This window comes from Nerophis ophidion, linkage group LG24 (genome assembly GCF_033978795.1).
Source record: "Nerophis ophidion isolate RoL-2023_Sa linkage group LG24, RoL_Noph_v1.0, whole genome shotgun sequence".
NCBI lineage: Eukaryota > Metazoa > Chordata > Actinopteri > Syngnathiformes > Syngnathidae > Nerophis > Nerophis ophidion.
The window spans coordinates 15,248,344-15,274,687 of record NC_084634.1 but is presented as its reverse complement, the minus strand read 5'-3'; the positions used below and the strand labels follow the sequence as shown (position 1 = coordinate 15,274,687).

At 38.9% G+C, this 26,344-nt stretch overlaps 1 protein-coding gene across 2 annotated transcripts in view; it reads right to left on the bottom strand.

The window, feature by feature from the left end:
* Positions 1-26,344, bottom strand: part of LOC133542595 (centrosomal protein of 128 kDa-like) — a 108,825-nt gene that overhangs the window by 60,507 nt on the left and 21,974 nt on the right. For both annotated transcript variants that reach the window (XM_061886874.1, XM_061886875.1), the window contains 5 exons: positions 24,925-25,064; positions 21,506-21,577; positions 19,538-19,723; positions 13,593-13,781; positions 7,768-8,226 (listed from right to left, as the gene is read on the bottom strand). In XM_061886874.1, coding sequence (XP_061742858.1) covers positions 7,768-8,226; positions 13,593-13,781; positions 19,538-19,723; positions 21,506-21,577; positions 24,925-25,064 — 1,046 coding nt within the window. The remainder of the gene's footprint in view (positions 1-7,767; positions 8,227-13,592; positions 13,782-19,537; positions 19,724-21,505; positions 21,578-24,924; positions 25,065-26,344) is intronic.

Genomic DNA, 26,344 nt, shown 5'->3' with positions numbered 1-26,344 from the left:
AGTAATAGAAAAGTGCGATATAAATCTAATCCATTATTATTATTATTATTATTATTATTAAAAACAAAACAAATTGTGCACGCAGCAGCATTCGTGAGGGAGGGGCCGAGACAGAGAGAGCGAGAGAGTTATGATAAACGCGCATGCGTCGCCAGGCTCTGTTTTTTACCAATAGATTTATCAGATTTAATTTTTTATTATCTATAGCAGGGGTGTCAAAAGTGTGCCCCGGAAGCCATTTGCGGCCCACAGCTAATGTTTTAAAGGCCCATGGCACATTCTAAAAATGCTATTAAAATAAACAAAAACATAAACAAAAGTGAAATAAAAAAGCTTAAAGGCTAAATGTAATTTAGAAAAATTTGCAACAAAATCCATCCATTTCCTACCGCTTATTCCCTATGGGGTCGTGGGGGGCGCTGGTGCCTATCTCAGCTACAATCGGGCGTAAGGCGGCGTACACCCTGGACAAGTCGCCACCTCATCACAGGGCCAACACAGATAGACAGACAACATTCACAATCACATTCACACACTAGGGCCAATTTAGTGTTGCCAATTAACCTATCCCCAGGTGCATGTCTTTGGAAGTGGGAGGAAGCCGGAGTACCCGGAGGGAACCCACGCTTTCACGGGGAGGTCATGCAAACTCCACACAGAGAGATCCCGAGCCCGGGATTGAACCCTGACTACTCAGGACCTTCGTATTGTGAGGCAGACGCACTAACCCCTCTGACACCGTGAAGCCCAATACAAATAACAAAACATAACATTGAATCAAAATCAATGTTATTATGAAATACTTCATATTAAATATTCCACTAAGAAAAATATTTTGGGTGGAAGATTTTGCAAATTTGGTAAATAAATAACTCAAAAATTTATATTTTGTTGTTTTCTTACTGCACCGAAAATGAACCGAACCGTGACCTCTGAACTGAGGTACGTACCGAACCAAAATGTTTGTGTACCGTTACACCCCTAATACGCACACATATAAACATACATATGCTGTAGATATATACATAAATATATACTGTATACATACATACACAATCTATGTATGTATATATACACATTTATATAAAAATACAGATATTTATGCATACATATATACACACATATCTACATATATACATGCACACATAAAAACCCCGTTTCCATATGAGTTGGGAAATTGTGTTAGATGTAAAGATAAACGGAATACAATGATTTGCAAATAATTTTCAACCCATATTCAATGGAATATGGGGTTGAATATTGAATAAGGGACGGCGTGGTGCAGTGGGAGAGTGGCCGTGCGCAACCCGAGGGTCCCTGGTTCAAATCCCACCTAGTACCAACCTCGTCACGTCCGTTGTGTCCTGAGCAAGACACTTCACCCTTGCTCCTGATGGGTGCTGGTTGGCGCCTTGCATGGCAGCTCCCTCCGTCAGTGTGTGAATGTGTGTGTGAATGGGTAAATGTGGAAGTAATGTCAAAGCGCTTTGAGTACCTTGAAGGTAGAAAAGCGCTATACAAGTACAACCCATTTATCATTTATTTATTTTAATATGCTACAAAGACAACATATTTGATGTTCAAACTGATAAAAAAAAAAAAAATTTTGGCAAATAATCATTAACTTTAAAATTTGATGCCAGCATCACGTGACAAAGAAGTTGGGAAAGGTGCCCATCAAACACCTATTTGAAACATCCCAGAGGTGTGCAGGCTAATTGGGAACAGGTGGGTGCCATGATTGGGTATAAAAACAGCTTCCCAAAAAATGCTCAGTCTTTCACAAAAAAGAATGGGGCGAGGTACACCCCTTTGTCCACAACTGTGTGAGCAAATAGTCAAACAGTTTAAGAACAACGTTTCTCAAAGTGCAATTGCAAGAAATTTAGGGATTTCAACATCTACGGTCCAAAATATCATCAAAAAGTTCAGAGAATCTGGAGAAATTACTCCACGTAAGCGGCAGGGCCTGAAACCAACACTGAATGACCGTGACCTTTGATCCCTCAGACAGCACCGTATCAAAAACCGACATCAATCTCTAAAGGATATCACCACATGGGCTCAGGAACACTTCAGAAAACCACTGTGACTAAATAAAGTTTGTCGCTACATCTGTAAGTGCAAGTTAAAACTCTACTATGCAAAGCGAAAGCCATTTATCAACAAAATCCAGAATCGCTGCCGGCTTCTCTGAGCTCAAGATCATCTAAGATGGACTGATGCAAAGTGGAAAAGTGTTCTGTGGTCTGACAAGTACAGATTTCCAAATTGTTTTTGGAAAATTCGACATTGTGTCATCCGGACCAAAGGGGAAGCAAACCATCCAGACTGCTATCGACGCAAAGTTCAAAAGCCAGCATCTGTGATGGTATGGGGGTGCATTAGTGCCCAAGGCATGGGTAACTTACACATCTGTGAAGGCACAATTAAGGCTGAAAGGTACATACAGGTTTTGGAACGACATATGCTGCCATCTAAGCGCCTTCTTTTTCATGGACACCCCTGCTTATTTCAGCAAGACAATACCAAGCCACATTCAGCACGTGTTACAACAGCGTGGCTTCGTAAAAAAAGAGTGCGGGTACTTTCCTGGCCCGCCTGCAGTCCAGACCTGTCTCCCATCGAAAATGTGTGGCCCATTATGAAGCGTAAAATACGACAGCGGAGACCCCGGACTGTTGAACGACTGAAGCTCTACATAAAACAAGAATGGGAATGAATTCCACTTTCAAAGCTTCAACAATTAGTTTCCTCAGTTCCAAAACAATTATTGAGTGTTATTAAAAGAAAAGGTGATGTAAAACAGTGGTGAACATGCCCTTTCCCAACTACTTTGGCACGTGTTGCAGCCATGAAATTCTAAGTTAATTATTATTTGAAAAAAAAAAAAGAAAGTTTGAAAATTAAATATCTTCTCTTTGTAGTGCATTCAATTAAATATGGATAGAAAAGGATTTGCAAATCATTGTATTCGGTTTATATTTAGATCTAACACAATTTCCCAACTCACATGGAAACGGGGTTTGTACATGTAAACATACATATACTGTACATACAGACATACATATATACATACATAATACCGTATACATACAATCTACAATGTATATATGTGTGTATATATAGTAAATATGTGTGTATATATATATGTGTGTATATATAGTATATGTGTGTATAATTTATATGTATATATATATATATATATATATATATATATATATATATATATATATATATATATATATATAGCTCTTATTACTGTTTTTCACACTCTTGGCATTCTCTCGATGAGCTTCCAGCACACCTGCTGAAGTGGAATGGTGCCATTACCGAGGGCAGTAGGTCAGCAAGAGTTGTCGTTGTGGCCGTATTAATGTTGCGGCTGCTATAGCAGTTATTATTATTATTAGTTTGACGAACATGCGTCTGAACCTCGAATTTTATAAGGTAATGATCGGACAATACTTTAGTATACGGGAGTATCGTAACTTTGGAAACGGTGATACCCCTGACAAGCACTAGGTCTATCGTATTACCGTTGCGATGCGTGGGTTCATTTATTATTTGTGTGAGACCACAGCTATCAATTACAGTCTGGAGCGCTACGCACGGTGGGTCCGATGGGGTATGTGGGGCGGCATAGCTCGGTTGGTAGAGTGGCCGTGCCAGCAACTTGAGAGTTGCAGGTTCGATTCCCGCTTGTGCCATCCTAGTTACTGCTGTTGTGTCCTTGGGCAAGACACTTTACCCACCTGCTCCCAGTGCCACCCACACTGGTTTAAATGTAACTTAGATATTGGGTGTCACTATGTAAAGCGCTTTGAGTCACTTGAGAAAAGCGCTATATAAATATAATTCACATAATTCACATTCATATGGATATTAAAGTCCCCCATTATGATTATATTATCGGCGTGTGTCACTAGATCAGCAACGAACTCTGAGAATTCATTGATAAAGTCCGAATAGGGCCCTGGGGGGCGGTAGATAACAGCCAGGTGTAGAGGCAGCAGTGTGACAGACCTCATAGTAAGCACCTCAAACGATTTATATTTATTATTTATGTTAGGACTAAGGTTAAAGTTTTCGTTGTATATTAGTGCGACCCCCCCACCCCTTTTAAGCGGACGGGCAATATGCGCATGTGTAAAGTTAGGAGGACATGCCTCATTTAGCGCAAAAAAGTCGTTTGGTTTAAGCCAGGTTTCGCTGAGATCACATTTGAAATTTCCGATCACAAAATATGTGGGCTCTATTGATAACCTCACTAACAACTTTAACGACGCCCTGCGCGAAATCATTGATAACATAGCACCGCTAAAGTTAAAAAAGGCTCCAAAAAAGCGCACCCCGTGGTTTACAGAAGAAACTATAGCTCAGAAATTATTATGTAGAAAGCTGGAACGCAAATGGCGCACGACTAAACTTGAGGTGCACCATCAAGCATGGAGTGATGGTTTAATAACTTATAAACGCATGCTTACCTTAGCTAAAGCTAAATATTACTCAAATCTCATCCACCGTAATAAAAATGATCCTAAATTTTTGTTTAGTACGGTAGCATCGCTAACCCAACAAGGGACCCCTTCCAGTAGCTCAACCCACTCAGCTGATGACTTTATGCAATTCTTTAGTAAGAAAATTGAAGTCATTAGAAAGGAGATTAAAGACAATGCGTCCCAGCTACAACGGGGTTCTATTAACACTGATACGATGCTATATACGGCGGATACTGCCCTCCAAAATAGTTTCTCTCGTTTTGAGGAAATAACATTAGAGGAATTGTTACAACGTGTAAATGGAATAAAACAGACAACACATGTTTACTTGACCCTCTTCCCGGGAAACTGATCAAGGAGCTCTTTGTATTATTAGGTCCATCAGTGCTAAATATTATAAACTTATCGCTCTCCTCGGGCACTGTTCCCCTAGCATTCAAAAAAGCGGTTATTCATCCTCTTCTTAAAAGACCTAACCTCGATCCTGACCTCATGGTAAACTACCGACCGGTGTCTCACCTTGCCTTTATTTCAAAAATCCTTGAAAAAATTGTTGCGGAGCAGTTAAATGAACACTTAGCGTCTAACAATCTATGTGAAACCTTTCAATCCGGTTTCAGGGCAAATCACTCCACGGAGACAGCCCTCGCAAAAATGACTAATGATCTATTGCTAACGATGGATTCTGATGCGTCATCTATGTTGCTGCTCCTCGATCTTAGCGCTGCTTTCGATACCGTCGATCATAATATTTTATTAGAACGTATCAAAACACGAATTGGTATGTCAGACTTAGCCCTGTCTTGGTTTAACTCTTATCTTACTGATAGGATGCAGTGTGTCTCCCATAACAATGTGACCTCGGACTACGTTAAGGTAACGTGTGGAGTTCCCCAGGGTTCGGTCCTTGGCCCTGCACTCTTCAGCATCTACATGCTGCCGCTAGGTGACATCATACGCAAATACGGTATTAGCTTTCACTGTTAGGCTGATGACACCCAACTCTACATGCCCCTAAAGCTGACCAACATGCCGGATTGTAGTCAGCTGGAGGCGTGTCTAAATGAAATTAAACAATGGATGTCCGCTAACTTTTTGCAACTCAACGCCGAAAAAACGGAAATGCTGATTATCGGTCCTGCTAGACACCGAACTCTATTTAATAATACAACTCTAACATTTGACAACCAAACAATTAAACAAGGCGACACGGTAAAGAATCTGGGTATTATCTTCGACCCAACTCTCTCCTTTGAGGTACACATTAAAAGCGTTACTAAAACGGCCTTCTTTCATCTCCGTAATATCGCTAAAATTCGCTCTATTCTGTCCACTAAAGACGCTGAGATCATTATCCATGCGTTTGTTACGTCTCGCCTCGACTACTGTAACGTATTTTTTTCGGGTCTCCCCATGTCTAGCATTAAAAGATTACAGTTGGTACAAAATGCGGCTGCTAGACTTTTGACAAGAACAAGAAAGTTTGATCACATTACGCCTGTACTGGCTCACCTGCACTGGCTTCCTGTGCACTTAAGATGTGACTTTAAGGTTTTACTACTTACGTATAAAATACCACACGGTCTAGCTCCATCCTATCTTGCCGATTGTATTGTACCATATGTCCCGGCAAGAAATCTGCGTTCAAAGGACTCTGGCTTGTTAGTGATTCCCAAAGCCCAAAAAAGTCTGCGGGCTATAGAGCATTTTCCGTTCGGGCTCCAGTACTCTGGAATGCCCTCCCGGTAACAGTTCGAGATGCCACCTCAGTAGAAGCATTTAAGTCTCACCTTAAAACTCATTTGTATACTCTAGCCTTTAAATAGACTCCCTTTTTAGACCAGTTGATCTGCCGTTTCTTTTCTTTTTCTTCTATGTCCCACTCTCCCTTGTGGAGGGGGTCCGGTCCGATCCGGTGGCCATGTACTGCTTGCCTGTGTATCGGCTGGGGACATCTCTGCGCTGCTGATCCGCCTCCGCTTGGGATGGTTTCCTGCTGGCTCCGCTGTGAACGGGACTCTCGCTGCTGTGTTGGATCCGCTTTGGACTGGACTCTCGCGACTGTGTTGGATCCATTGTGGATTGAACTTTCACAGTATCATGTTAGACCCGCTCGACATCCATTGCTTTCCTCCTCTCTAAGGTTCTCATAGTCATCATTGTCACCGACGTCCCACTAGGTCATTATTGTCACCGATGTCCCACTGGGTGTGAGTTTTCCTTGCCCTTATGTGGGCCTACCGAGGATGTCGTGGTGGTTTGTGCAGCCCTTTGAGACACTAGTGATTTAGGGCTATATAAGTAAACATTGATTGATTGATTGATTGATTTCCGGTGACTACCCCTTGAAGCGCAAGAGAATGCCAAGATTGTGCGAAAAAGTAATCAGAGCAAAGGGTGGCTATTTTGAAGAAACTAGAATACAAAACATGCTTTCTGTTAATTTAATTTTTTCTGGTTAGAAACCTAACTCCATATGTGTTCATTCATAGTGATGATGCTTTCAGTGACAATCTACAATGTAAATAGTCATGAAAATAAAGAAAACGCATTGAATGAGGTGTGCCCAATATATATACATATATATATATATATATATATATATATATATATATATATATATATATATATATATATATATATATATATATATATATATATATATATTCACACGCACACACACACAAAAGACCCTTTGGTGCTCTCAAAAACATTATCATCCATGTGCAACACTAAAAAACAAGCTAAAAGTACAATCATTTTTACTTTGCTGTCCGTGAACAGTCATGAGGCAGAGAAGGGCAGACAGGCAGAGAGGAGGGTGTGTGGCTGGGGTTCCCTACCCTATCTAAATTTAATCCCTCAGCAAATCCCTCCTTCGTTCCAGGCCGGTTTGTTGGCTTTTGTGGACCCATTTTGAGTCAGCAACACAAAGTAGACAAAGCTTGGTAATTGGCGGGAAAAGGAACACACTAAAGCACTGCTGAAGTGACATAGGGTGCTCCGCCTCTCCGAAAAGGCCACACCCCATGTGGACTGTACTGCACAGGAAGCGATGTCATCAAAATGTCAGCGCCCTGAGGCTTCCAGAGGCACACAAAATTAATAAATCAGGTGTTCATACACGGAGTCATAGTTCATAAACTGAAAGGGTCGCAAATGCAGGGGTTGTTGAATTGAGGTATCACTGTAGTAGGAAAACTATCCCTCTGATTCTCACGGTTTAGGTCGAAATTTAAAAGAAGAAAGAATGAAAAGGACCTACCTTAAAGTTATGTAGCTGTGCCTGGATTTCTTCCCGTTCCTGGCGGCAAACCCGGACTATGTCCTGCATGTCCATGTTCTTTGTCCTGGCCTCCTCAATCAAGGCCTTCAGGTGGTCCACCTCTTTTTGATGCACCTCTCTCTCCAGCTGCAGCTGTTGCCTTAGTGTGTCCCGTTCTTCCTGGGCCATGGCCAGCTTGGCTTGCCATTCCAACGCCACCTTCTGGAAGTCCTTGTTGGAGGCCTCTTCCTCCGCCAAGCGCTGGGCTAGCTGGGCATGGGCCGGGGCCATCTGATTGAGCGTGATTTGGAGTTCAGCCTGCTTTTTCTGCTCTCTCTGACAGAGGCGGGTTTGCACGTCGACTTTTTCTACGAGTATTTGGTTATTTTCTCTCAGTCTTGACTGGATGTCGGACTGACGCCGAGCCTCGGACTGAAGGACGGTTGAGGCCTCTTTCACCTACAGTTAAAAAAGCTCTTAGAACCCCAATGTACTTACTTCAATCTTTAAATAAACCGGATCTGAGTTATATTAAGAATTTGAGAGTTACACAAGTCATGTCATCTTAATGATTGAAAAAGCTTTAGAGAAAAGACATCTACCTTAGAATAACTTCTGTGCTGGCTGGCTGCTTAAAAAAAAACAAGTACATGACTGATAATAAAGAGAGCTTCCTGACGGATGGGTAACTTGACACAACTTCTGTTCTGACTGCTGTCCTGTCCTGTCTGTAAGAGTGAATGTTATAAACATGAGTTACAACAGGCCTCACATTTCATAATAATAACTACAATATTCTTAATAAGGCAGCATAATCCCTGTAAAGTGATCATTAATTACTAGTTTAAACTGCGAGAGTTGTCACCAATAATTCTGCCTATATGAGTTTGGATACTCTAAAAATCAATTGGAAAACATGTTCCGAAGTTTAGGTGAAAAGACTTTGGCTTCCGCAATATTTTATCTGCTGAGATCAAACAAAATCTTTGAACGAGGTGAACAGAAACCTAAGCCATTCATTTGGTCAATCATTGTCTATTGTTTACTATGTTTAGGGTCACAGGTGAGCTGGAACCTATCTCAGCTGACTTTGAAAAAACCTAGCAATGGTCACCAGTCAATCACATGTCAGGATGGGTACCGTACACATTTGAACCGATACGGTACCAAATCCCTGCACCTGGGAATCGATACCGGTATTCAACAGTACCAATTTTTTTTATGTTTGTGTAAAAAAAAAAATTCTAAATATTTTATTTTCCTGTAACATTTTAAAATGAGTTGACTATGATTATTGTGATCTCCAGTTGTTATATATTGTTTTCCTATTACAAACCCAGTTTCCGTATGAATTGGGAAATTGTGTTGGATGTAAATATAAACGGAATACAATGATTTGCAAATCATTTTCAACCCATTTTCAGTTGAATTTGCTACAAACAACATTTTTGATGTTCAAACTGATAAACTTTTTTTTTTTTGCAAATAATTATTAACTTTAGAATTTGATGCCAGCAACACGTGACAAAGAAGTTGGGAAAGATGGCAATAAATACTGATAAAGATGAGGAATGCTCATCAAACACTTATATGGCACATCCCACAGTTGTGCAGGCTAATTGGGAACAGTTAGTTGCCATGATTGGGTATAAAAGCAGCTTCCATGAAATACTAAGTAATTCACAAACAAGGATGGGGTGAGAGTCACCACTTTGTAAGCAAATTGTCGAACAGTTTTAGAAACAACATTCCTCAACGAGCTATTGCAAGGAATTTAGAGATTTTACCATCTACGGTCCGTAAAATCATCAAAAAGTTCAGAGAATTTGGAGAAATCACTGCAGGTAAGCGATGATATTACGGACTTTTGATCCCTCAGGCGGTACTGCATCAAAAACCGACATCAGTGTGTAAAGGATATCACCACATGGGCTCAGGAACACTTCATAAAACCACTGTCAGTAACAACAGTTGGTCGCTACATCTGTAAGTGCAAGTTAAAACTCTACTATGCAAAGCCAAACACATTTATCAACAATATCCTGAAACGCCGCCGGCTTGGCTGGGCCCGAGCTCACCCAAGATGGACTTATGCAAAGTGGAAAGGTGTTCTGTGGTCTGACGAGTCCACATTTCAAATTATATTTGGAAACAGAGGATGTGGTGTCCTCCAGAACAAAGAGGAAAATAACCATTCGGATTGTTATAGGCGCAAAGTTCAAAAGCCAGCATCTGTGATGGTATGGGGGTGTATTAGTGCCCAAGGCATGGGTAACTTACACATCCGTGAAGGCACCATTAATGCTGAAAGGTCCATACAAGTTTTGGAGCAACAAATGTTGTCATCTAAGCAAGGTTATCATAGACGCCCCCGCTTATTTCAGCAAGACAAGTGTTAGAACAGCGTGGCTATGTAAAAAAAAAAAATGCGGGTACTTTCCTGGCCCGCCTGCAGTCCAGACCTGTCTCCCATCGAAAACGTGTGGTGCATCATGAAGCGTAAAATACGACAGCGGAGACCCCGGACTGTTGAACGACTGAAGCTCTACATAAAACAAGAATGGGAAAGTATTCCACTTTCAAAGCTTCAACAATTAGTTTCCTCAGTTTCCAAACGTTTATTGAGTGTTGTTAAAAGAAAAGGTGATGTAACACAGTGGTGAACATGCCCTTTCCCAACTACTTTGGCATGTGTTGCAGCCATAAGTTAATTATTATTTCCAAAAAAAAAAAAAAGTTTATGAGTTTGAACATCAAATATCTTGTCTTTGTAGTGCATTCAACTGAATATGGGTTGAAAAGGATTTGCAAATCATTGTAGTCCGTTTATATTTACATCTAACAGAATTTCCCAACTCATATGGAAACGGGGTTTGTACATTTCAATCTCATTTGCAATGCAGTTGCACTTTCAAGACATTAGATGGCAGCAATGTATAGGCTAGCTTTGGTAGGTTGTCTAACGAGGAAGTAGCTTTTTTCATGAAACTGAATGTGTTATGTTGCGCCCTACAATGTGTTTATACTGTATGTATTGTGCTTATTACACACCAGTTCTAAAAAATAGCTAATGCTAATAGTAGCCTGTAAATGGCAAATCCAATGCAAATTAGCATTTTGGATAAATTGAGCCTTATTTTGCATTTAAGCGTTTTCTACCTTGCTTTGTAGGTGTTGAAAATGGCAACTTTACCTAGAAGGAGTTCGGCTGAGTCCGCCCTGAGTGCCGCTTAACTGACTGTTTACGAGAGTCGGTGTTAAGTTTCAATTCGGACTTAACGAGTGCGCATCCTGACTTGCAACAAACATATCGAAAATATGGGACCGTGGATCGATACTCATTCAGTGCCTATTAAAGGATCAAATTTGATACCCATCCCTAATGACAGGACACAGATAGACAAATATTCACGCTCACATTCACACATATTGACAATTTAGAGAGTCAAAATAACATAACATGCATGTTTTTGGACGTGGGAAGGAGAGAACAAACATGCAAATTCTACACGCAGAGGTCTGAGATTATATTTGGATTTAGAAGCTCCTGTACAAATCTGCAAAAGATAGGAGTTCAAAATTACTGGAAAAGAGCTGACACATAGCATCTATTCTTGTTGCTTTGGAGGGACTACAAAAACTATACAAAAATTTAAAATCCAGTAGAACCTTGGTTTTCTTACACCCCACTTTTTAATGTATTATGAAAATTTTCAACACTTTTTTGCGGCGGTTTTTATATGCTCTCACACACTACAAGCTACTAAAGGTGGGAATCTTTGGGCAGCTCACGATTCGATTACGTTTTCCTGATCCAGGAGGTACGATTCAATTAAAATAGCGATTTTTGATGAATATTTAATTTATGTATATTGATGCAGTTTTGCATTTATTTTTGTTCCACTAGATAAGCGTGTATCCCTTGTAACTGTTAAAAAAAATCATTGATTTGGAATAAAACAGTTTAATTAATTCCCACATTCATTAAATTAATAAAAATGTGTACAAAACTGGGTCATAAATGCCCGATAGTAAAGGAGCTGGTTCGGATTTCTCGGTGAGGTGGCTCGCTGAAGTCAGCCAAATTTTAGAACTGTCTGCATTACTTTATTTACAATAAATTAATCTTTTATCGATTATTGACGTTTACTAATCGATTCTATAATCGTCTATGACCGAATTGCGATGCAGCTAACAATCGATTATTTCCCCCACCTCTACAGGCCACAGTAAATTCTGAAATATAAGTCTCTACTTTTTTTCCTACACTTGGAACCTTGCGGCTTATAAAACGGCGCGGATAATTTTTGGATTTTTATTCGCCAACGGCCATACTAAAGAGTTTTTGAAAAAAAAAGGCAAATAAAATGATAAGGTGTTTTATTGTTTGTGCTATGGTGCAATCTTTTGAATGAGTTTGCTCACTGCAGGTGCTGCTGTGTCCTTCCATTTACTGGGAGTGCTTTTTTTTTTGTCAACCGTAGTGACATTCGGTCTTCTAGCCGTCCATAGCATTTCTATTTGTATGTATTCTTCATTCTATACTCCAACCAACATTTGTAAGTTTTACGGTATAACTAAAACTGTTTATACTAATTTAACCACCCCATGCGTGATGTCTGTAGGAGTGTTTTCATGTATATTCGTACGTGCTACCGTAAATAATGACGCTAGCTTTGCTAGCAACAGTTAATAGGCTTACAAGTTTATGAGTGTCTGTCAGTATTTTTAACTTACAAAGGAATTCTTATTGTATGTTTCAGTTTTGTAAATTTACCAAAAACATCACTGTGGAGTTTTTGATTCTGTTTAGCTGATTGGAGAGAAGGCTTCCACAGTAAGTGGGTCCATGACAACGGCTTCTCTTTTGTGCTGATCAGCTGTTTTACTGCTGTGTTACAGACACTGTTTGGAAACAATGAAACATTTACAGAATCTTTCTGTGTAAATAACATATTTCACAACAGATATATTTGCGACTTGTAGTCTTGTGCGGCTAATATATGGGAAAATATTTTTTTGCTCCACAGTCCGGAAAATACGTTTTTTCAAATGGATTTATGCACATAAAACTGTAACTATTCTCTCTATAATTTTGAGTATCTAACACGGATGGATTAAATGTACATGATTTATAATAGGAAAAAACATTTTGAACTGATCACTACCAAAAACCCAGATTCGCCTGTATATATGTATCTATACATATATATTACATATACATATATATATATATATATATATATACATATATATATATATATATATATATATATGTATATATACATACACATACATATATATATGCATATATATATGTATATATACATATACACATACATATATATACATATACATATATGTATATATACATATATATATACATATATATATATATATATATATACATATATGTATATATATATATATGCATATACGTATATATGCATGTACGTATATATATATATATTGGGACGGCGTGGCGCAGTGGAAGAGTGGCCGTGCGCAACCCGAGGGGCCCTGGTTCAAATCCCACCTAGTACCAACCTCGTCATGTCCGTTGTGTCCTGAGCAAGACACTTCACCCTTGCTCCTGATGGGTGCTGGTTGGCGCCTTGCATGGCAGCTCCCTCCATCAGTGTGTGAATGTGTGTGTGAATGGGTAAATGTGGAAGTAGTGTCAAAGCGCTTTGAGTACCTTGAAGGTAGAAAAGCGCTATACAAGTACAACCCATTTATCATTTATATATGTTAAAAGATAAACATAATTTGGCCCTTCCGGGTTTTCAAACAGAATTAAAAGGATGCACTGCCTTGATCCTAACCTCTCGTATTTCCTGCTCAAGAGCCAACTGTCGCTGGCAGGTCTCAGACAGCTCCACATCCTTGCGGTGCAGCTCCTCTTCACGCTGGGCCAAGCGTCGCAGGTTTTCAGCCAGTTCCCTGTGGGTGGCCTCGGCCTGCTGGCTCAGTGCCTTCAGCTGAGTCTGGGCGCTGTCCTTCTCTTTGGCTACCTGGAGAGGGGAACAGAGAGAGTGGGAGGGAGATGGGTTAAAGGGGACGGGGAAGAAGAAACAAGAATCACAGAAGATGGGGAGGAGACACTGAGTAGAATGGAGAGCTTTGACAATATTTGAGGAGGTCAGGCGGAAAAATTAAGGTAAAAAGCGCAGGCAAGCATACGCAGCAGCAGCTCTTTAGGTCAGCGATAAGGGACAATGTTCAGGTCTATGCGAGGCAGATTGCTTCTAATACTCTGGATTTCCCTGGTATTTGTAAGGACATTGGTGTAGCTCAGAAACTAATCATTTAATTGAGCGCTAGATTATTTATTCTAATTAATTCACATTATTTCATAATGAATTCCCGTCACGTCAAGTAATCCAGGTGAAGGTCTCTGTCAGAGAATGTGTGTGCGCGATGATCGGGATTTTGAATGTGACTTGCTCGGTTCAATCCCAAATGGTTGTAGCTGTGCTACTAAATTAACCAAAACTGTGGAATATTTAACAAAAGAACAACCTCTGCTATTACACCTTCACTGCAAAGTACTATAATCTCCCCCAGCTGAACAACAGGCACACCTGCACAAATGGAGCCATTGCAAGAGCTTTTTGTTCTCTGGATCTTGACAAAGGCGGTCGCACTCACTCCCTCGCCGTATCTCCCCAGCCTGCTTCGTTGTCTTGTCTTGACTTTAAGAGCCTCTTTTTCTGTGCAGTTCTCCGAAATGTAAACATGGAATTGATAAACTGGACTCTCAACTCAATTAACAAGATCTTCTCGACAAGAAGCACAGGTTCAAGGGAACCTGCCTGTCTTGGCTGAACGTTTGCTGCCAGAAACATGAGGGACTCGTGGGAGACTGTGCCCACCTTTATTTATTATTATCATTATTTATCATTTATATGCCAAATAATATATTGTGATATATATTGTTATTGCAGGAGGCTTCAAAATATATTGCAACATAGATTTTAAACCAAATGTACAGAATACGGTGTCGAACAAAACTTTAAAAGCATCATCATTTTTGCAGAGGTATACTTTTGGACCCATTAAGGCTTTAAACAATTATGCACAAAGTTCAAACTTTGTTAAGTTTGACTGTCCATTTAAATAGCGAAATACAGAACATCCTCCTGTATTATTCATAACGGTGTTATACTCAATAGTTATTTACCGGTGGTATTCCACCACACCCACCTCTTCACCAGACATTTGTGCTTATTTCACAGGCAATTTCTAATGTGAAAGGGGCATTATAAAGAAATTGGACCAGAAAAAAAGCACATGAATAATTCAGTTTCATGCAAAGCGTATTGGTTTATGTACTCTGAAAAAGAAGATTTCTGAAGCACATAAGGAGATCAGATGGAAATATGTAGTACTCTTTTCACCTTGCAAATGATGGCTAAAATTAAACATTATGGTTCTTTTAAGAGGTTTCGGTATGTTGACATAACAGTATCAGCCTTTATCTTTTAGTCTTTCTTTCACAATTACAACACAACTGTATCAGCAGTTACAACATCCACACATGATACCGGTATTTAGAATTTAAAAAATAATCATTAGTGAAGTAGATGGTGATAACGACTGCTCAAGCACCATCCCTTTGACTTGCATGAGAAAATAATTGACCCTCATTGTCAATGATTTTCCCCGGATATGGTTTGATACCTGATCAGGTATTTGTTTGAGTACCCGGTCTGCTTGGCCGCTTTCACCGCAGCGCGAACCCACACCTGCCGTCCTCTCTAAGGTTTCTCATTGACATCCCATTGGGTTGTGAGTTTTCCCTTGCTCTTATTTGGTCCTCTGTTCTCTGTTGTCCTCTGTGTTTTTTATACACTTTAATTTCTATTTTACTGTTTTAATTGATTTTACCCTTTAATATTCTTTTTAATCATATTTATTTTTATATTGTCTTTATATTGGTTTTATATTTATTTATTTTTTGTTTTTATATCCAGTCATTGGTGGAGCATAATATTGTTTTTAACATGGCTGTGCAGCACTTTGGAAACGTTCTTGTTGTTTAAATGTGCTATATAAATAAAGTGGATTGGATTGGATTGGGATCTGCACCTAGGATGTTGTTGTGGCTTGTGCAGCCCTTTGACACATTTGTGATTTAGAGCAATATAAATAAACATTGATTGATTGATCATTCTTTATGTATTGTTTCAGTTTCAAAAAGTCCTGAGTAAATTAATCCAAAACATCGCCGTGGATTTATTGAGTCTGTTTAGCTGATTGGAGAGCTGGCTTCCGCAGCTAGTGGGTCCATGACGAGGACTTCTGTTTTGTTTGATCAGCCGTTTGAGTGCCGTGTTACAAACACCATTTGGAAACAATTAAGGTATGTAAATAAAGGTTTACAGAATATTACTGTGTAATTAACTCAATATCATCATATCTGTGGTTTATATATGGAATAAGGTTTTTGTTATAAAATTTAGTGGATGCAGCTTATGTTTCCCGGTGCGCTGTATAGTCCGGAGAATACGGTATCCTATAGTACCTCTCCTCTGCTTAAATGTCAAAACTATATATTTTTTGGGGTGAATTCAGTTTTTGTCCTTCCTACCTGGCGTCTTTCCAGTTTAATTTTGTTTGTTTGTTTTCGCTACTGCATCGATCCAGTCGCTTGACAGGCCTCCGTCCGCAATACTCGCATCGCAGCGTGGCCTCATTAATGGAGTGCCGCGAGTGTCATGTTCCGTGATTTAATCAAATAATAACGTGACAGATATGGACAGACATGAAGACAACAGGAAAAAAAACACTAAAAATATTAGTAAAAAAACTTTTATCTAGCTAAACTTGTCATTGTCTGCCGTACCATACAAGCCAAAACCAACTCGGTCTCCCATGCAACAGTAGACGCAACCATTCAGCCACTAAAGCTTTTAGGGCAACACAAGTCAGACAATTCCAACACCAAACATCCCAGGTCGTTACACTACAACTCCCCAATAAAATGTGAGCTTAATCTACTGCCATTTATTAAGAACATTCATTTATAGATATGAATCATTAAATGCTGTTACTAGATCACACAAATGCTAATAAAATACATTTTGCAGACAGAAAGTTACAGAAATGTACATTTTATCCTATGCTTACATCTTATTGTGCAACATGTGAATGTTTTAAGGGGACCTAAATGTGATCTCTGAAAGGGGTAAAAACTATTTACAAAACAGGACCCCCACTTAGATGTACAATACAAGATGTATTTGTTATTTTATTTGTAAGTGAGCCAAATCAAATAATTTAATGGAGATGACTGCTGTTATTTGATTTTAATAATGAAACAATTAACCTATGATCTCAGAATTGGGACAAGTGTGATTAGAGTAAGCATGTCTGATGTTGCTCACATGTGCACCACTGAATGCTCAGGGAGTTTTTATGTTTGCTCACACAAACGAACAATTAGAGGGAACATTGGCAATGATGTCAGCCAGCGGGAAAATTTCTAAAAGTTACGTATAAGAGGCCGGAATAATTTTTTATTTAAATGTATGTATTAAATCCATAAACTGTTATAAAATTGAGTAGATGGCGACATATTGTGATGTAAAGAAATGCGATATTTTCATTATGTCACTACGGGCCGACGTAATGTTAAATAAACAACTTAAATGATTACCGCCCTTTTTTGGGAATTTTGCCAATCACTCCCATTTATTATGTAAGACAAGTACAATTTTTGCTATTTTCCATCGACAACCTCACCGATTACTACTAACTGCATACTTCATGAGTGCCAACAAGCATAATAAAACGTTACTTACTGTACAATGACCGCTCTCACTAGGATGCCGTTTAGATGAAGAATGACTCATAATCCTTGCGAAGAAAAAATAAAGTGGGGGAACAGGCATACTTTAGGATCTTTTTGCGATTTTGGGGTGTAAATTGGAATGCTAAAGTTGACCAAATTGTCAAATTGTGTCCGCATCCTTATTTATGATCTCAAGTGTTGTAAATTAGCTTTGGCTACAAACACTATGATGCATACATTGGATGACTGTTTCAGATATATATGTTTCTGTATTTGTCCCTATTTCAAATCTACAATAAACTTTCACAAATTCCGAGGCAAGAAAGCAGCTCAAGAGACGATGTCAACACAGCAGCAACAAGCTTGTCTCTGTGACAATATGTTACTAAATTAGATTGTCTTCGTTAGCGCTTCTAATAACAATATTACTAATACTTGGTTAACATTCAAGTCACAAAATGTAAATGGAGTATTGTTGGTGTTTTTTGGATCGTTATTTCGAGGGTTTTATGGCCGGAATAGAGGACCTCTCACGTACTTCATTGTACGTAGACTTTTATTCACCCTTATTTACGAGTTAGCCTATGTTCCCACTATAGGGTTGGATGTCCAATTTGGAATTTTTGTCAAATCCGTTGTCAGAACAACAACAAAAATATTCGTAATGTAAACGCAATCTGACTCGCATGCGGACATGACGTCATACGCACTGCAGCGTCCACAGAATAAACATGGCTTCTACGGTCTCAGTGCTGGCATATTTTTGGCAATTTCAAGGATTTTGTGCAAGTCAACATTTTCTGAACCAAATTGTTGCCTGTAGAAGATTAAAGAAGAGGACAAGTATTTTTGCTCAGGCAGTTTTACGGGTTATGTTTCTCCAATGTCTGCTTGAAGAGCATGTCTGTGGGCGAGCAGTCGGAGACAGGAGTGCAAGAACTTTCACGCGAGTTTTTAAAACATTTTTTTTTAACCTGTTTTCTGCTCCGTTGTCAACTGTTTATTTTGTAACCATCTATTTTGGTGAACAACTACGACGCTTAGCGTCTTTTCTCAACGTTCTGGTCGGATGAATGCCACCTGATTGTAAGAGGGTTCACATTTGTTTCCACATACAAAAGAGGCCTGGGTCAAAAATGGAGAATTGGGAATTGCACTTTTCACAGACATATGAAGAAATCCGATACAGGTCAGATATGGGCAAAAAAATCGGGATTGACCTGCAGTGTGTACAAGGCATTAAATGCATTAAAAAAATAAATCCGTTGTCTTGTCTTTAAAAATCATTATGGACGATAGCCAAAATTAATAAAAAAACTGTGGTTCCCCTTTAAAGCCTTGTCCATCTATTTACTGACATATACTATTCATGTTTAAAAAACCTTTAGGGCAAATTAATTTTTTACTGCAAATTTTGCTTATCGACCTCCGTGACTACTAATAATCGGTATCGGCCCTGAAAAAAAACACTATTGGACTATCGCTAGTTTTAAAAGATCGTTTTCAACAGTGAGCCTCAGTACCTAATTTGCTGTGAAATTGCTTATTGATTCCTCAATTCGAATGATTATTTTCTCTTTCAAGTTTAGGGCAGTCGATTGTGTGAAAGCGTGATTAGGCTATTCCAATTCAATTGCACATTCGACAGACGCCATGCCTTTAAACTATTTTCTTCCCTGAAGAGGTCAAACATTTACCTTGAATGCATTCTTCCTGTTTCCTTTACTTATGTTGGAAGCAGCCATTTATCGCTCATTGTTTGACCCACTGCCCTTGCAGAGCTTAATGTGACCATTTGGCTATTTCTGTGTGTTGCTTCAGCAATGTACATTATGTATGAAGAATTTGGTTATTAGTGTGAGTTGGTACTTCTGTCTCAGGGGGAGCAACCTGCCTTTCCACACAGTGTATAAAGTAAGTACTTTAGCCCGGGTGTGTGGTGACAGCAGTCATTGAACAAATACATCCACTGACCTGTGCTGTCTTGTCACTGTGCAGCTGAACGTGGACCAGAGATTCCTCCAGCTCCTTCTGCAGTCGAGTGCACTTTGCCCTCCATTGGCGCACGGCCTTCTGGGCCCTGCTCTTCAGTTCATCTCTGCTTCTTATGCTCTCCTGGAGTAACGCCTCAGTCTCAGTCTTCTTTGCCTGCTCTCGACTCTGAGAGGGATATGTATTTATCAGCCTGACATTTTTTCCAAAACAGGGTTTTTCCTGTGCAAAATACTTTGCTCTAGGGCAGGGGTGCCCCCACATTTTGCCTCCAAGGGCCAAAATGATAGTGGTCCGTGGGCCAAATAGCGATTTTTACCATGCGACAACACCTTAAGAGAGGACTTTGGCCTCATGCAGCCATAATAAATACAAGGTTGTATATATATAATATATATCTACAGAGAGTACAGGTCACAAGTATGGACACACCTTCTCATTCAATGCGTTTTTCTTTATTTTCATGACTATCTACACTGTCGACTGTCACTGTAGGCATTAAAAATATGAATGACAGATGTGGAGTTATGTACGTACAAAAAAGGTTAAATAACTAAAAAACATGTTGTATATTCTTGTTTCTTCAAAATAGCCACCCTTTTCTCTGATTACTTTTTCGCACACTATTGGCATTCTCTCGATGAGCTTAAAGAGGTACCTGAAATGGTTTTCACTTCACAGGTATGCTTGAAGCTCATCGAGAGAATGCGAAGAATGTGCAAAGCAGTAATCAGAGTAAAAGGTGGCTATTTTGAAGAAATAAGAATATAAAAATTGTTTTCAGTTATTTCATCTTTTTTTGTTAAGTACATAACTCCACATGTGTTCATTCATAGTTGTGATGCCTTCAGTGACAATCGACATGTAAGTAGTCATGAAAATAAAGAAAACGCATTGAATGAGGAGAATGTGTGTCCAAACTTTTGGCCTGAACTGTGTGTGTATATATATATATATATATATATACACATATATATATATATATATATATATATATACACACATATATATATATATATATATATATATATACATATATACACATATATATGTATATATATACATATATATGTGTGTGTGTGTATATATATATATATATATATATATATATATATATATATATATATATATATATACACACACACACTCACACACACATATATGCACATTATATATACACATTCATACATACATACATATATGACTTTTTTTAATGTAAATATGAACACCAAATATGAGAGGAGCTGTAAAGTAAAATAATAATATCCATCCATCCATTTTCTACCGCTTATTCCCTTTTGGGGTCGCGGGGGGGGCACCTGGGGATAGGTTGATTGGCATCACTAAATTGGCCCTAGTGTTTGAATGTGAGTGTGAATGTTGTCTGTCTATCTGTGTTGGCCCTGCGATAAAACAATAATATGCATGTTGTATTGGTTTTTAAAATGAAAAATATCAAAATGGCCCCCGCATGCTATGATTTTTCAGTCAGCCAGTGAGAGTAACCATCTATCCATTTTCTACCGCTTATTCCATTCGGGGTCGCGGGGAGCACTGCAGCCTATCTCAGCTACAATCGGGCTGAAGGCGAGGTGTACACCCTGGACAAGTCGCCACCTCATTGCGGGGCCAACACAGATAGACAGATAACATTCACACTCTCATTCACACACTAGGGCCAATTTTTCGTGTTGCCAATCAACCTATCCCCAGGTGCATGTCTTTGGAAGTGGGAGGAAGCCGGAGTAGCCGGGGGGAACCCGGGGGAAACCCACGCAGTCACAGGGAGGACATGCAAACTCCACACAGAAAGATCCCGAGCCCAGGATTTAACTTGTTATTTCGCAACCAATTATCAATAGAAGATCCAAACGGATAAATCTGTATTTCCAATTCTTGACATTGTCCTGTACAAAATATCACCGATTATGAGTTACAGAAGTAAAATACCTGCATGTCCCTCAGTTGTTCGAGCATTCGCACCTGCTGTTGCTCCCGCCGTGCCAGGTCTGCAGACAAGCCCTAGTGTACAGGAACCAAAAGTAAGTCAGTGTGTCTAAAAGAAGAGTTTAGTAGAAAAAAACTAATGAAAACATTTAAAAAAGAGCAATAAGAAATTGGATTATCCTTTAAAAAGTCAGAGAAATAGTCCATAACAAGAGTGGCACTGGATTATTGCAAAGTAGTCACTTTGAAGTTTCCAATCTGATGTCTGAATTCCACGTTTTTTATTTCTGTCAGTTCGGAAAAATAAGTCACAGGTTGATTAGTTTGAATAATTATTTTCCAGAAAACTGCACTCCTCGTTCTATCGCAATGCTTTTTTCCCCTGCAAATACGTTTATTTTGATCTACCTAAAGTCAGGCCTTGGGTGATACATGCACAAACCCAAATACAAATGGTGTTTGAACACAGCGTGGGATGTGAAATAAAAGCTTCATTGCAAGGAACATCAGAGCGAAGAGACATGATAAAACATTCAAATGTGCAGCCTGCTGCTAACATTTTATTCATGAAACACCTTTGAAATGGTGCTATTTAACAGGGATTTACGTTTTTTCCCAAAGAAGTTGGACAAGAAGGGTGTCTTTAAAGTGGCGGGGAATTTTGTTTCTTGAAAGGATGCGACTTCAGATGATTTGGGGAAGTCAAAAAGACAAAGTGAGCATTATGCAAGCTATGAATTAGTATTTAAATCATGGGTGTCAAATCTTTTGACAGAGGGGCCACATTTGGCTCAAAAAATTTGGCCAAGGACAGAAAACCGACTGCATATATATATATATATATATATATATATTAGGGGTGTAACGGTACGTGTATTTGTATTGAACCATTTCGGTACGGGGGTTTCGGTTCGGTGCGGAGGAGTACCGAACGAGTTCCACACGAACATATTAAGCAGCCCCCAATGCTAAAGTCTTAATAAGCTGCTCTGCTCCGTTCTGCCTCTGTCTCCTATACAGCACCCAGCATTGTCCCACCCACACAACCATCTGATTGGTTACAACCGTAGCGGTAACAGCCAATCAGCAGTGCGTATTCAGAGCACATGTAGTCATTGCTTCAGCGTCGAGCAGACTGGTGTTTAGCAAGTGAGCAGCGGACTCTCCCCAAATTATACTAAACACTTCCAAGTCAACTACTACCAACATCCCTATGAGCCCGTTGATCTTGTAGAAACAAACTGCAGCTCAGCTCACTCGCAGTTCTGGCTTAAGGTGAAGGCTAATTAGCTTTTAGCGTAACTTTAGCTCATTTTGCAGTGTGTGCGTGTGTGTGTGTGTGTTACGGACAGTGTTGATTGAGGTGTGTTGAAGCAGCAAAAAAGGACTTTATGTTAAATGAAGAGTTTCTGTCTCTGATAGTTGATATAATAACCTAAGTGCATCATAAAGCCTACATGAACTACATGGTGTTCAGGGATGAATAGTCTCTCCTATTGCTATTGTGTTATTTTTTTCAGAAATAGTTACATTAATCGTTAGTAATGTAGCAGCCTAGTTTTGAATGGCAGAGTCACATGTTGATACAAATATAACATTTACATAATAAAAATGAACTGCAGGCTTCCCAAATGCTGTAATAAATTAAACATGATGAGTTGACGTGAAATTGTTTAATGTTGCACTTTTTATTGTAAAAGAAAAGTTTTGTAATTGATTTAATCTGAGCAACAACTTGAGGCAGTTTAATGTGGATTAACGTGGGCGGAATTATTATAGTGTCCCCAATGTTAAAAGGATAAAGCCATTGTTTACAAATTTGGTAAATAAATAACCCAAAAATAAATATTTTCTTGTTTTCTTACTGTACCGAAAATGAACCGAACCGTGACTTCTAAACCGAGGTACGTACCGAACCAAAAATTTTGTGTACCCTCTCATGGGATTTGCACTTATTTCAAAAGGAAATGCTTGTATTAATTTGGCTTTCATGGCAAAAGCGTAAAAAAAGAAAAGGTATATATCTTATTGAAAATGGCCATTATAAAAAAAGGGAGTCAATGGGGGACAAAAGGGTCCAGAGTAACTACAACGTATACTCACTCAATAGCTTGTGGTAAAAATAACATGACAAAGAACTATCAATTCCCAATAAAAAAAAACACCCGCAAAGGTCCCAAGTCTCCTCAAGGGTTAATAACTGCCGTTGCGAGTGTTATAGACAAGTAGGCTCATCGAGCGACTCGATTGCTGCAGCAGCAACAAAATAAACAAAACACGACCGGGAAAACGTCAGGAAAGAAGAACAAAATCTGGATTCCCCCGGCAAAAAAAAAGAACAGACCAGCACAGCAAGACGGAGGGAAAAGCGTAAGGGCTGCGGTGAAAGCAGACCGGGGAGGAATTCTCACAAAATGCAGATAAATTAATGCCCTAGTTGATATGAAAACATATTTGAGGAGAATTATTGACAAAGGTCATTTTTATTCTGAATTTTTATTAAATAATTAAGCTCCAGCAAACAGGCAACCTTTAACATAAAGGGCAAAAGGGCTGGTGCAGAGCACCGCCAGGACTCTTTTAAAATTCCTGTTTTCTTCTACGCGGTAGGACGCCTTATTGAGGCCTTTATACATGCACGAAAAGTACCCATGCTTTGCAGGCGCATGAAGCATGATGGAAAATGTATTATTTTTGGGGTCCCGAAAATACAATTTTGGAATTGGCTCTCTCGCACCACTTTTAAAATTAGAACAAAATCAGGCCCTCCTACCAGTTTCAAGTATTGACATTAAAATCGCTGGAGACGTCTATCATGACGGGACATACATAAAAGTCTCGGGAACCCATACCTGAAAAAGAACAGGAAGTCAGCCATCTTGGTTTTTGTCTTTCATTTTTCGGCAAAAAAAAAGGGGGTTCCTACTTTAACGAACTGCTCCTAGGGACTTTGGCCAAATGAGTCACGGTTAAAATGACACATTTAGGCGATGATAACTTGCCAACAAATTATTCCTATGCCACAATTTTGGGCGTGGTCGTCCGCCAAACTGGTCAATTTTTAGCGAGAAAAAGGGGTCGTACTTTAACAAGCTCCTCTCAGAGACTTAGAAATTATTAATGGTGGGTCGGAATGTTGGGTGGGACGCAACTACAAGATTACTGCAGCACCTTTAATGCCCGCTTGTGGGGAAAACTATAACAGTAAAAACTTTCTTACACATGGTACAATCTTCCTGAAATTAGTGATGGTGGGTCAGAGCATTAGGTGGCAGGCAACTACTGCAGCGCCGTTATTTGTTGTAGTTGTAATATATATATATATATACATATATATTTATAAGTATAACTAAACATCTGATATACATCAAAATGCCAAATATCGTTGGATCTCCATTAAACACTACATTTAATCCACACACCTCCAACTGTAATCTCAGCTGTACTCGCTCTCTCTCCTTGCGCTCAACAGCCTTCTTCAGTTCTTCTATCTCACCGTTGGCAGAGGTCTGTCGCAGCTGAGCTCGTAATTCTGCTACCTCTTTTTCCAGATCCAAACCATCTACACAAAGAAAGACATAAAGGAAAATAATTAAACTGCAAAACAAAACAGCAGTCAGCAAATTAACATTCATTTGTTTGTCGATTTTTTTAACCTGTCCTTTTTGCGAACAAATCAATTATTTTAAACGTCTAATTTAAGTGAACGATTAGAGCCAATTCCCAGTTGTGAGCCCTTGGCTATGGAGCCGTTTTTTAAGCACATGTAAATTTAGTGTTGGCAATCGCCCACCCTGCACATGTGTTCCACCCGACTGATGGCTAACTGGACTAGAAATAATTATTACAATTACAATTAAAAACATTTTTATTGTCACATATAAAAATGTAGAATTACATATATATTTTTATTTATTATTATTTTTATTTTTATTTATTTATTTACTTATATTTGGATTCAGTATTTGGGTTGATTATTCCAAAGGTGCTTCAAGCGTATTACAAATTTGTATTCACATTTTTATGTCTAAATTTGTATTTATACATCTTATATCCATACATCCATCCATCCATTTACTACCGCTTGTCCCTTTCAGGGTCGCGTGGGGTGCTGGAGCCTATCTAAGCTGCACTCGGGCGGAAGGCGGAGCACACTCTGGACAAGTCGCCATCTCATATCCATTAATGCATTTCACTCTTACTTATTATTTGTGTATGTTTCTAGATTGTTAAAATCCTACAATTTTCTTTAGGTGAGGAACAATTAAATTTAGTGACATCACTGACAAAGCATGGCAATATTGGCAGCACCTTATGAAATGTTTACAATGAAAACAACAAAAAATACAATTATAACCAAAACTTCAGAATAATTCCCACCAAGAGAGACATACAGTATTTGTGTAAACTGAATTATTCTAATCTCCATCTCATGGTATAATTCAGAGTTTCCTAACATTTTTTACCCCGGTTACGTAGCAACTTTTCCAATACAGGGGCACCCGGGACCCACTCAAATATTAACACTAAATTAGTAATCATACATAAAAATTACAGTGCTAAAATAAATTAAAAAATAATTATAAATAAATATGTAACATAATAAAAATGAAATAAAAATAAACTGAAAATAAAACAAAACTAAATGAAATACATTCTTACTAAACTTAATAATAAATACATTTGAACTGCTGCAAATAAATTTGGCGCAACCTGTTTCTATTTGCTCATTAACACACTATAATTGGACTGTTGCGGTTTCAACTCGGGCTTCACGGTGGGAGAGGGGTTAGTGCGTCTGCCTCACAATACGAAGTTCCTGCAGACCTGGGTTCAAATCCA